The sequence below is a fragment of the Myzus persicae genome, unplaced genomic scaffold, assembly GCF_001856785.1.
Source record: "Myzus persicae strain clone G006 unplaced genomic scaffold, MPER_G0061.0, whole genome shotgun sequence".
NCBI lineage: Eukaryota > Metazoa > Arthropoda > Insecta > Hemiptera > Aphididae > Myzus > Myzus persicae.
This window is the reverse complement of record NW_019102414.1, coordinates 408,106-422,101: the sequence shown is the minus strand read 5'-3', so window position 1 is coordinate 422,101 and position 13,996 is coordinate 408,106. Positions and strand designations below refer to the sequence as shown.

The 13,996-nt window shown below is 27.9% G+C and overlaps 1 protein-coding gene across 5 annotated transcripts in view; it reads right to left on the bottom strand.

Annotated features, from left to right (window-relative positions):
• Positions 1-1,368: 1,368 nt before the first annotated feature.
• The window catches only part of LOC111032031 (solute carrier family 22 member 21-like), a 33,162-nt gene continuing 20,534 nt past the window's right edge, over positions 1,369-13,996 (bottom strand). For all 5 annotated transcript variants that reach the window (XM_022312197.1, XM_022312200.1, XM_022312198.1 and 2 more), the window contains exons 2-11: positions 8,929-9,095; positions 5,182-5,425; positions 5,007-5,113; positions 4,117-4,271; positions 3,866-4,034; positions 3,588-3,750; positions 3,352-3,449; positions 3,019-3,233; positions 2,025-2,206; positions 1,369-1,874 (exon numbers count right to left, since the gene is read on the bottom strand). In XM_022312197.1, coding sequence (XP_022167889.1) covers positions 1,728-1,874; positions 2,025-2,206; positions 3,019-3,233; positions 3,352-3,449; positions 3,588-3,750; positions 3,866-4,034; positions 4,117-4,271; positions 5,007-5,113; positions 5,182-5,425; positions 8,929-9,095 — 1,647 coding nt within the window. In that variant the 3' untranslated portion in view covers positions 1,369-1,727. The remainder of the gene's footprint in view (positions 1,875-2,024; positions 2,207-3,018; positions 3,234-3,351; positions 3,450-3,587; positions 3,751-3,865; positions 4,035-4,116; positions 4,272-5,006; positions 5,114-5,181; positions 5,426-8,928; positions 9,096-13,996) is intronic.

The window sequence follows — 13,996 nt, the reverse complement described above, 5'->3', positions numbered from 1 at the left end:
GAACGCTTTAAACACAATTACATATGTTTATTTTTTTAAACGTTTTTTTACATGTTTGGTAGAGGTACCCATATATATACACATACATATTTAAATGTTTCGTGCATCGGAATACCAATACGAAATATATTTTGTTTGAAGGATAAAAGTTTTTGAACAAATTGTGGGGTATTTTAAATCGTTAACGGGGATAGGTTAGGTTAGGTATAACTGAAAAACTATCTAAAACAGCTGTCTTTTAATTTGTGTCTGGCGCACATAATAGTGGTAGTCAAGCGTTACATTCCGCGAGGACACAAACTTCTGGAAATTGAGTGAGTGATGTAGACATATTATTGTAGTATATATAATACAAAATACAAAATTACAAATATCTGACAGTATACTCATCGGTGTATGATGGATATTTGTCTGTCGAAGAATAAGATCATTTGTAGATCTACGACTGTGTATAATATAATATGACTTAGGTGTGCATAAATAGGTGCATATTAACTATATGTCCAAGTATTCTTATTCCGTTTTTCTTCAATAATGCAGTTATTCAGTACCTGATTTTTGGAATTTTTAAGTATACTTAAAAACTATATTTTTATTTTTTTTGAGATTTATATAGGTACTACTTAGAAAGTGTCTTGAGGAAATACAAACTTCTATTTTTCAAACGAGAACCCCCTTTTCTATTATAAATTAATTAGCGAATATTTTTTGTTGAAAATGTTGACATTTTAAATAAACAAAATAGTATAAAAGTAATATAAAATATATCAAGAGTTTGGAAATTCCAAAAATTAAACAATGGGGGGGGGGGTAAGCATGCTCGGTAAATTACCCTGTATTTTTTATACATTATTTATTATTTTATTGTCTAAAATTATGTTTATTTCCATAACAACGTAAGAAAATAAACTTAGTAATAATAAGTGTTTTATTAATTTTTATAACAAAAATGGTCGATACATTAAATTTAAAAACAATGATTTTTTTAAATAAAAATATTATATTATATGTCATAGTACTTCAACTAAAATAATATAATAATTAATAATATAATGTCTTTAATTTCTTACATTTATTTAAGCTAATATACATTCGTATAAGTATTTCCTATTAAAATATATTATAATAATAATCATTAATCAAAATTATTGCTAAAATTAACAGTTCATATTTTGTATATAGTGTTGTTACACTATTAGCACTTGAATATAAATATATATATATATTAACTATAAATAATACATAATATTATATACTATATAGTAATACAACATACAATTTTTTTTTAAATTTTAAAATCTTGTAAATAATACATATTTAATATCACAGAAATTTCAGAAATATAAAAAAGAACACCTAAAAAGGGTGATGAAATGGAATTTGTTGAGATATTATTTACCATCACATTATATGTAATGTGTATACACTATACATTAAAAATAATCCAGTATTGTATAATGTGTACACATACATACACAGTTAGTGGAGTTAGTTATATATGAATGATGTGAACTTAAAGATTATAGAAACTAGTTTCCTTCAGTATTAAGGTTTATAAAATACTATTGCTTAGCGTTAAATAATTATAAAAATAAATTAATACGTTATGAGACACATGGAATCATTATTAAAAATATAACTAATATACAAATGTCATAAGGCACGACTGCAACCGGTGTTCTCTCCCGGTGTACTTCCGTTGGATTCACGAACCGTTCAGAATCTTTTTAGACCTCTCCAACGAATTCAGCTTGTTTTACTGTGTCTGGTAATTTTTGATCTTTTGTTTCCGGGAACAAGAAAGCTAGCGCCCCGGCCATAAACGAAATGATTCCGAACAACAAGATTGGCACGTATTGTCCAAAATAGACACTCTGTGAAACAATAGGTATTTAAAAATTTTTACTTTTCTGACGTTACATATAATAATAATAATGCTAATAATAATATGGGGCACATGATATGCGTTTTTTCTTTCATCGAACTTGTCTATCAAAAAAAAAAAAAAAATGTCAAATACACACCAACAGCGACATCTGTGGAGCGATCATGGAGCCCATTCGACCAAACATGGAAGCTATGCCGAACAGGGACATACGCAATTCGGTGGGGAACATCTCTGCAGTGAATACGTACATGGTATTAAATGCCATGGTGATGGCGTACTTGCTGCTCAAGAACAACAACAGTTTCACCCATAAATAATCTATAAATCAATGATATATGGATTTTATTGTAAGTCCGCGTCATATAAACACAACACGATTACACTAATCAGTGTATTTTTATATATATTACGTATGTGTGTTGGAACTACAAGCCATAGAAAAGAGATAAGAAAAAATACAAGCTTATTGGGAAATTATTAATTAATGCTGTACATGATTTTTAGTTCGTCATTCTTTAATTCTCAGTTTATTGTTTTATAAAATCAGAAAAGAACACGTAGGTGAGTACTTTTTCACGGTATGTGGGCTCATTAAACTTTTCTAATTAATTATTTCATTAAAAGTTAAATGACTTAATTTATCTCACCAACTAAGATATTCGTTAATAGTTTTAAAAATTAAAGATACGGTTATAAAAAACAATTCTATTTTTATAAGACTTAGGCATGTACTTCATTGTTTTTTAAATGAACGAAATTATAAGATTGAAAATTTTCTAGAAATTTAAATTTTCTTAGAAAAGTTATTAAGCATTAATTGAATAATAAATATAAGTTATTAGCTTTTCTAACAAAACAACATTTATTTATTTATGAAACGGGACTAGCCCAATACAAATTTAGATATTAATCTTAAAGCAGGTACGTAATAGTATAAATTGTTATGATAAGGGTTAGTTATAATTTATAATATTAACTTGAATTTATATACATTTGGATAGGATAATAATTTTTACTTGGTACTTTAGTCTTCCAGACGCATCACATTTGTATATTATATTATAGATAACACACGTAGGTATTGATAAAGCGAAGTAAAAAAAAAATTTTTAAACTAAGCGTTTGCTTACTCTGAGGTATTACGTTCACCATAATACATCCAATGCCACTGAAGAGGAATGAAAACGCTTGGGTATTTCGCCTGGAAAAGTGTTCCATGAAGTACCATGATGTCAAAAAAGCTGGCACTTCTACCGCGTTTACAAGCATAAAGTTCAAGTATTTGTTACCGGAGAACTCCACAGAAGTTAACGATAGGCCGTAATAAACTAACGTAATCGTTGTCCTAAAGTCATAAAAATATATCAAGGTATTTAATCACATAACAAGCAGGTAGAAAACATTAAACAATTTATAATAGATACAATGTATAATATTATTAAATATTTAGATATTATACTAACCAGCAAAACGAACAGTTGATCAGCCGCAGGAAAATCTCCTTTGAACTAAATATTTTACTCATTAATTTACTACAAGACAATTGATTATCATCGTCGACCTGAAATGAATCGGTAAATATGTCATCATGTTAATTCATTTATAAAATAATACAGTCTAACGTTATAATATTTTAAGGGAATTATAATATTTATGAATCATCGTGCGAGGATGTAAAATTGTAAATCATTTTCATTACCCCGTTCGTTGCGTTGGCGTTGGCTTTGGTGTTAGCAATCAGTGCTTCTTTGACGCTTGACGGCAGTGTTTTGCCATTGGATTTAGCAACTTTGGACAAAACCTTGGCCATTTCTTCGATTCGGTTTTGCGTTTGAAGCCATCGCATGGACTCTGGCACGTACCTATATATTACAACGGCATACAACGCAAAACGTTACATATATTATATTAGGTAACTGATTAACTGAAACATATATAATTGTCTATGTGTATGTGATAAATTATCGTCAAGCTTACCAAGCATATCCTAATATAAGCAGTCCGGGCAAGTAGACTATCCTAAGCATTATCCGCCAATCGAGAACCATGTAAGCCACGAAGCCCATGATAACCGCACCCATGGGATAGAAACAGCCCATCAGAGTACTGACCGTGACCCGTGCTTTCGGACTGACTAATTCTAGACCTGAAATAAATATTTTTATATTGTTGAAAATACATGTTTATTTTAAAACATATTTTGTGATTTAAATGGTTAGATTTCTCACCTAATACAAAGGTGGCTGCATACACCCCACTGGAGGCCATGGAATCCAAAAATTCGAAAAGGAGGAATGAATAGTAATCGGTAGTGAAGGACCGAGCCGTGCCCAGCACGGCCGACGTAACTGATCCTATAATTAAGATAAACTTGCGTCCATACCTTTATGTTTATAAAAAAAAAAGTTACGTCATTTAATATTATAGAACAAACTCAATAGAAATAATAGAAAAAAATGTATAAAATACATACTTATTATTATGCCAAATATAACAACGTTTTTGTTAATTGTTTTTATAGGCGGATAATTGAAAAGGTATCCATCATAATTATGGGTTTTATTTTATAGGTATAGTTTTTTTTTTTTAGTATGTGGTTTCGATTTGCTTGAGATTATATAAATAAATTACGATTTCCGTGATTTGTTTGATAATAAGTTAAGCTTAAGTTGTATTTATGTATTAATCATCCATTTATGCTTTATGGGATCAAGGCTATGGACTTGATCCAAACAAATAATATTATTCACATATAATACCTGGAGATAAATGATAATTGTAGCATATTCCTCTATAGAAATGTCCAATAAAATCAAAACAAAATTACGGTGAACCGTTTGCTGATGAGTGACGTGGTGGAGGCACATAGAAAATAGTAAATAAATCAGTCGAGTGAAATATAATTTCAGCAGTTTTTAAATTTAGAAGTACTATATACGAACATGAATGGTGTCTGAAAATTAGGCCATATTAAATCTATTACATTACAGTAATGATTGTATTATACGGATATTGCGTAAACAACGACTTTAAATACGTCATCATACGTGGTATGTAGTACCTACCTATATATAATAACTAAATAAGTTTATTTTATAGATAATAACATATTGCTCACTTGTCAGAAATAAATCCTGCTAAAGGAATGCCCACGAACTGACCAAGGCTGTTGATTGTTCCCACCATGCTAAGTTTCCATTTGTTTTCCTCGCACATAAGACCAAACTGTGTGCACAAAACGGGTATTATCAGAGGGGTAACGAAAAACTATATAATCAACACCGCCCACTCACATCGTTCACTATCGTTCTTTCCGTTTCGCCGAACACCCATTTGTTGCACTTCTCTCTTGAATTGACGTCGAATGCGTCGAAGTTACACGTCTTATTTGCAGAGACGTCCGTCCCGTTGGTTTGTTTGTAGTGGTACTTGAGGCATTTGTATGGCTCTATGCTCTTTTCTTTGAAAGGTATCACCCGGTTTAACCAGTCCGGTTCGTAAATTGGGTTGTCGATGTCGCACTGCGGAACTTCGCATCTATAGAACAATTATAGTTCAAAATAATAATACGTTAAACACATAATGGTAAGTCAAAATAAACCGTGTACAAACAATATTCTTAAAACAGAGCTGTAACAGGTGTTGTATGAGACCAGACATTATATAGATGGTATTACATCACACTATATCGTGGTTTAGATTTTCGCTGCAGTACTATTTTCAATTTTAAACTAACGATATTAATTCATCGTATTCTATAAAAGGTTGTCCAGAGAGTGGAAATAGATTAAAACCACGCTCTTGTTCGAAAACTCTAAGAGTATTACACTATTACTACATTCTCTGTAATTTTACTAGCTATCGTAAAAATTACTTACCTACCTCTTATTAGAAAATATTGACAAAGCTTTAACTCGTATTTCTTATTAGTTCGGTAGATTTGTTTGGAACATTTGGAATATTGCTCCTCCTGTACGAAAAGCGTTAACAGAAAACCTCATATACCTGATCTACCATCTACCTTACTTAATCTACCTTATCTACCCTACCTGCCTATAGTTTGTTCGTTGTAGGTGGATTACAAGTAGTTAAGTTTTAACCCAAAAAATAAAATAATCATATCTATCATAATTCAACTGTACATTTTACTCAACATTAGTATATCGAACTGTTCATAAATTTACAGTTTAACAGTTCATAATTCATAATTATTCACTAATGTACTAAAAATGCCTATTCAATGCGCCCGACCAAAAACTATCACATTTTTTTTTATTTTTAACATAATAATATGTGATTTTTCATAACGATGTCAATCACCTTTTTAAATATTTAAGAATAATATATTTAATTTTGCATGTTACAAAATCTATTTTTTCAAATATTTCAAATGCATTATAAATTATAATAACGATACAATTGATTATATTTAATAATGCGTACTTTATAATGATGTGTTGTTAAAAAAAATTCAGCAAAGATTGACAAATTAATCATTTCTAGTTCTAACCTTGCACATTAATTTAAGTAATGCAGTTACATTATATAATGATTGTAGCTATTTGTAAATTAATTTCTACTGCTGTATATTAAATATTATTTTTGTATTGATAGTTTAGAAAATTATTAAGTAATAACGAAGTACCTATTAATATAATATAGGTACACACTATTTATGTAAATGTACTACCATTTTGACTTAATCATTTATAACATAAGTACGTTATTTGCTTTTTTATTGATGTTGGGAGAAATATTTTAATAAATAAAATTATAATGTTATTGCGAAATCAATTTATTTAACACATTTTTTTTCACAAGAAACATTCAGGAAATAGTATGGTTAAACAGCAGCAGTATTCCTAAATTTTCCATTAATAAATGACACTGCATATTGTGAATAGTAGAATTGGAATAGATGAGAGTAAATTTAAAAAATAATGTATCATTACATTATTATTTATTAGACACAATGATACCATATAATAGGTTGAAGACAATTTTCTTGTAGGCAGAAGGTACTATAAGTGCATTTTACCGTACAATTAATGTTATTTCAATTTAATTTATCATTTTTTAATGTTGTTTTGTTCGCATTCAATGGATTTAAAACACAATAAGTTTCAATAATAAATATTAATGCAATATGTTTAAATTAAAAAGCAGAAATAGTTAAATAATTACACAAACAAAAATATAGTATATAATTAAGTAATTTTATTTAAAAAACTCGGGGAGTAAAAAATAGTCAGGGGATTTATACATTATTTACTTATGACTGAGCTATCCAGAGTTCGTTAACTTTGTATTTAAAATATAATTGTATATTATTTGTACTGAAGTCTCATTATTTATTCTTTAATATTATATTGTTTGGACTTTAGTATGAGAAAAAAAAATAAATTGAGTTTTTTTTAATTATAAAAACTGGAAGTTTATTTGCTGATGTATTTTATCCTGAAATTTTTTTATATATATTTAAATTCAATTTATTTTCTTCGCGATGTAACGATGAAATTCGATTATAAAGAGTGTACAGCCAACAACTCGTCGGGAAAAATTTAGATTGTATACATATTTACAAGGGTTTTATATCTGGAAGAAATATGTTGGTTTTACAATGATGGTTTTTTTATGTTATCATTTTTCCTCGTAAAAGGAATGGTTTAAAAGTTTGCTCTTCAATACATATTGGAAATTGAACTCTGATGTTATTTTAGAAACGTCACTTTTAGGATTCCTCAGAACTTGTTCAGAAAATAGTTGAATGGCTCATGGCTGTAATATACAACAAAAGAGATATGAAATATGTAATATGCATAAAAACTCACACTCTAGCACATACAAAATCTTAAACAGGTTTAGATAAAGTAAGATATGAAAAAAACTAATATAATTTTGTCTTTCCTCTTATCTCTTATTTTATACATAAATTATAGTTCTGGTCAGGTTTTAGGTTGTATTATATTCAACTGTCAAATATAAATTGGTATAGTGGTACTCTTTAATTTCAATATTAGTATATACTATACCTATACCTATTATGCTAAATAAACTTTCAACGGCTCAAACGATTAAAGGCTCACTAACATCTAAACATAATAAATTGAAGTTAAGCTATTTCGTATCGAGTGCTCATAACTAAAGTGGAAATAAATCACCAAATAACTAAAATTTAAATTGTATGGATTAGTTATCATTAGTTATTAGTTATTACTTGTTTACTTATTAGTTATTAATTATTATAGTTCGGTTTTCTATATTATTAAGCAGAGCTGCATTGGCAATTTATCATTTATGTTTAATGTCTATGTTACGCTGTGATTTGTTCGATTAAGTTTATCCGTATAATAATCAATTGAGTCTAAACTCTTAAATTATCAATATGAACAATGTATTCGAAAATTGTAATTTAATTTTAAAGTTTCTAATCGGTCATATTTATATAAGAATGTTCTATTGTCATAACACTAAAATATAATAAATGTACTATAAATAAGCCTAAAACAAATTTAGGATTGATCAATTATTTATATACAACTATTATAACAATATTATGTGTCACTTCGATAAAATAAATTAAACCTTTTGGAGTTACAAAAAATACTGTCGATTTATCAAGTAAAGTGCTCGGTTAAATGACGTTTTACATAATGTGTATAACATGATATGGGTACCTACCTATTACAAAATCAAGGATACAGTAATATTTTTATTCATTTATACAACATATTTATAACAAAATCCAAACTTAGAATAAGTAGGTAGACAATGTAATATGCAATCGGTTAAATTATTTTTAAGCCCAATTACCCGTGTTACCGCGAGTTATTTATCAATAAAAAAAATATATGTACATAATATAATATAAATAGTATCTAATATGTACCTACTATTTATGCATATATAAGTGATTATTTAAGAGCACAGTAGGTACATGTTCCGGTTTAAATGTGGTCCGTAATTATTATGTCCAATTCGCAGTCAAAACAAATAATATAAATACATATGTGAAGAGAAAAAATGTCCTACAAGTTTACCTGTATTTAAGGTCACTGGCTGTAACGGCGTAACTAAGCGGTGATATGTTTGAGTACATGAGCACGAGCCCCATTAGAGCACAGACGGTCACTTGATATGAGCCCAATCCAAAGTTGCTTAAGATCTCGTCTAAATCCATTATTTCTCCGGAGTTCACTTCTTGGTACTATACGTAAAAAAAAAATAAAAACAACGTCACGGTCATTAAAATCATCCAACGACAATATAATGCGCGGTTATATGGTATTATACGTGATTAGTGCGAGTTCAATACCCTCGAATAATGACCCACAAAAATAGTAAAGCGCTTAAATAATGGTATACATAGGAAGGTGTATGATAGCCCAACATTATATAGATATCGTAATTATTTTTTGTTGGTTTATATATTTCAGTAAAAAAAATAATAATAATAATAATTGTAATTCGTCCAAAGCTAGAGGAAAATAATTTTAGGTTCCGTATAGGAACATATAGGGATAGATAAATGTATAATATACGTATGTGATACGATTGATGATATTGATTGTTAAAATATATTTGTTCGAAATAAATACAAACAAAAATGATTTGAGACAGATGATTTTCTAGGATACGGTTGAAACTAAAAATTCAAACAGTGTAGCAGTTTGCGTACTTAAAGCATATTATTTCACATGGTATTATAGAATAACGACTCGATATGACTCACAATTCACAAATAAAAGAACATAATATTAAGATGTGTAAATGTATCCAATTTTTGATAATTATTCTACATTGTCTCAAGCCAAGCATTTTGCAATTTTATAATGGGTAAGTTTTAAAATGTATGATTTAGAATGATTTTTCAATGGCTAGTATCTTATCTTGGCATTTGGTATATACAACTTTTTTCCTCTAACTCTTAAGAGTACCAACAAATATTTGAGTAAAAGTATAATACAAGAAATTATAATCCTAATACCTTGTAAGTGATTTACCTATAAAAAAAGTATCTAATTCTGCATATAAGAATACATGACGAATAATAATCATTGTAAATAAAAGCTTATTTATCCTTTTAACCATCCGAAATGCTAAAGAAAAAGTTCTATTTTTTTAGTAATAATTTATTATATTAAATTATAATTTTCATTATGTATAATGTATATACCTGCTGTGTGATATTACTATATTATAGGTATACGTATTATCAGAACCGTTACACTAATCCATACTGTTCTGCTGTTGTATAATAGGTGCAATAATAATAATAATAATAATAATAATATATGATCTATAAATAATGTTTGTACACAATAGAATGGATAATGAGAAAATATAAACAATCGGCGAGTGATGTACCGTGGAGATTTTAGAGAAATGATTTATTTTATTTTATACTGTTAAAATGAAACAGTTGACGATATGAGATTGAAATATTATAATACCGACTCGCCATTGGTGGTAAGTGCCTTTAATATAGTATTATATTAAACTACCTAGTCAAGTAGTGTATCATAGTTGTATAATGTTGAACATTACCATACAGTGATAGTGTAAGGTTATACATTCAACATAAAACATTTTAAAACTAGCTGTATTGAAACGAGCGAACATAATTTAAATCTTTGACTCGTAACCCGTAGGTACCTACGTATGTTGTTGAACAAAAATGAACGTATAATAGAGATGTGTTGAAAGTGTAAACAAATTAAATTACAAATACATAATATACTTATATACGTTGTAACTTTGAGATGTAATGATAGATTATAATATTATAATAACAATAATACTAATGAGTAAAACTAAGGATGAATGTATTAAATAAAACTTGAAATGCGCTAAAATAAAATAAAAATATACTTTACCTAATACCTATATATAGGTATTATGATATAATTTATATTCTAAAAATTAGAAAAATAATAATATTATTAGGTAGGTTACAGTTTGGTTCATATGAATACTATAGGTATTGTGTATTCACCATGTCACACTTCTAGAGTATGTAGCAATAATAGATGGCATTATGAAATGAATAACCTATACTATGTTTGCAAATAACTTAACAGATAGTAAAAAAATTTGAATAAAAAAACTTTAAGAGATAGGTAAATTTTTTTAACAAACTAATAATAATCATTAATCATATACATATTTGCATATTAAGTAGGTACATTGTATCTAATATCACGAATATTATGATAGTACCAATATGGCTGTATCAATTATTATATAATAAATGGGTTGTTGATGAACAGTTATAATAATTGGAGGTAATACTGTAAATAGAAGTTATAATTTTTTTTTGAATTTATTGGAAATATTATAATTTAAAATGTGTTCTTAAAATATTTAATTTTCATTAACTAAAAATATATTAAAGACATATTTTATTTTTTATTTTATCCAATATGCATTCTTATAAAAATGTATTATAAAAACAAATAAATCAAATATTTTTATATTATTACCATTTTTTTTAGTTATTAGATAGGTGGTTATTAAACTTTTTAAAATGGTGATGCGTATTCTTGATTTAATATTCCAAAGAAGAATATTTTTATCCGTGAAAAATAAAAAATTTTAATAGCATATACTATGTATTATAAATTATTATATATAGATGTTAATATATATATATTACAATAAAAAATTAATGAATATAACATTATTTTCCTGCCATTCCAATTACCTTATCAAAACTTTACACGCTCATGATAAAATCAATCACTTAAGATTGTAGGATTTAATGAACGTGACTCGTTAAATAGATCACGAGAGTTAAATAAAATGTTTAATATGTATATTTTTAAATTTTACATTAACATAGGTAATATATATATTTAGTTTATTTAGTACGTAACTAAATTATCACCATATTATAGCACATATTTCGCACATATTGGACGGAGTTATAAGAAATCTATCATTGACTCTGACTTTAGTGCGTTGGCAGATTTTACTACTTGACCTACCTATATAGTAACCTAATTTACGCATTCCTCTGACGGAATTCGCATTTGAAATCCGATGGATAAAACGAAAGACAATTAAAAATAAGCATGATCATTTTACAAGTACATCGATGAGAGGTATTTTTCTAAGTAAAACTTTGAAATATTGTATTAGGTTTATTAAATTGAATTCCTAAATGTTTTCCATATTTTAGCGTAATACATATATTTCGACTTAATTGCTAAAGCAAAAACTACTTTTATTAGATATTTTATACAATTAGTGATTATTCCAACGTAATCTTATTTCTATATAATTTTTATAACTGCGTAAATCGTCTTATTAAAATTGTTAACGAATCATATTTTGACAATTAGACTTGAAAATATTTAATTGAAAATAGGTTACTGGTTATAAGTAAATCGCTAAAAAAAGTTTACCAGTAAAATTACAGCCAGAAAGAAAAATAGTAGTCAGTTATTTATGATATGACAGTTCAGGTTAAAAATCTAAATCCAATACGTTATAACTTACAGAGATAACATTTATTAAGATTTAATTTTGTTGGGTGGGGGTGGGATGAAAGATAATTATTTTATTAATAATAGGACATAAGTCACATAATGTGTAGTGCTGTTTAAATTATCCAGTGGTTACAGCCTTACAGGTTACCTATCCGAGAACAGAGAACCTATGGAAAGCCACTTTTCCAGTGACGGAAAGCGACTAGTGCACACCAACTTCATTGTTCCAATCACACGTAAATCACATAAAACAAAAAACTATGGTTGACGAAAAAATTGTATTTTTTGAAAATTAATTGTCTGAAATATACATTATTGTAAACCTAATTGTTACCTAACTGAAATACGATTATTAGCAAAAATAAAATAAAGACAGTTGTTACTCATTATAGGTACTCCGAATTCGAACAAAGTTTTAAAGTTATACAGGTAGTCAGTCTGTATACCGCCAAACAAGCAAAACAAACTTGAAGTAATTTAAAATTGCGTGGATTTAGAATTTCATTTTTTGAAAAGAAGCGAGTAGAATAATATAAAGCAATGATGTTAAACAGGTAGGTTGTACCTACTAAGATATGATTATTTATATAGCTATATGAGTAACACATTTTCAGCATACGTTTTAGTTAATTATACTGTGGAAAAAACGCTTATGTTGTTGTTTGGCAAACATATTATATCTAATATGTGTTATGTCTTCTGGTTTTACATACTATTATGAAGATAGCTTTAATGTGTACTCTAATGTAGAATCTAATAGGCCTTAAGCCACTGGATCTTAAACAGTAATATAATTATATAAACACGATAAACAATATTATAATACTATTACGATATAGATAATCTTCTCACGTGGTAACTATCCATCACACTGACATAATAGTATGTACCAATAGTCATTCGGTATCACCTATGCGAAATTGTGTCAAGACAAATAGTCTGACTGAAACTTCTATATCTTGCCAAAAAAAAAATAAACTAATTAAAACCATTAATTATGGTACCTATTTATATTTTATATACCTATTTATGTATAGTATAAAAATAATAATAATTCATAACTCATTTCCAATTATAGTATCTTGTTCGATGTACTATCATCATATATCACCAAATATTACCAGTATAATATTATAATATATTCGTTGATGATTTACGAAGAAATTTTTTCGTCACATCCGTCGCTAGAAAATCTCAAAATATAACGTTGAAATATGAGTTTTTGGGTATAGTCTTGCAATATGTTTGCGAATTCGATGAGATCGAAAACATTCGAAAAGTGCCTTCAAAATTCCCACATCCTAGGAATGTGAAAAAAAATAAGCTCTCCGAATTTGAATTCCTCTCGCACTAACAAGAGGTGATTCTCAAAGTTAATACGGAACTTATACAGTATACACCCTGTGCTCAGTAGGTAACACGTAAACGTTATTTCGTTCGTCCATCGCGCTCGATTGCAAAACTACAATGTTGACCTTGATTTTATAACATCGTTAATTCATCGTATTAAATATGTACAATGAGCACGTTTTTTCACCGGTTTGGTCTTAGAAATCGGTGTAGGAGGAAGTATCTTGAAAAAATAATAACATAAAAACCGTGGTCGCTGGCAATCATA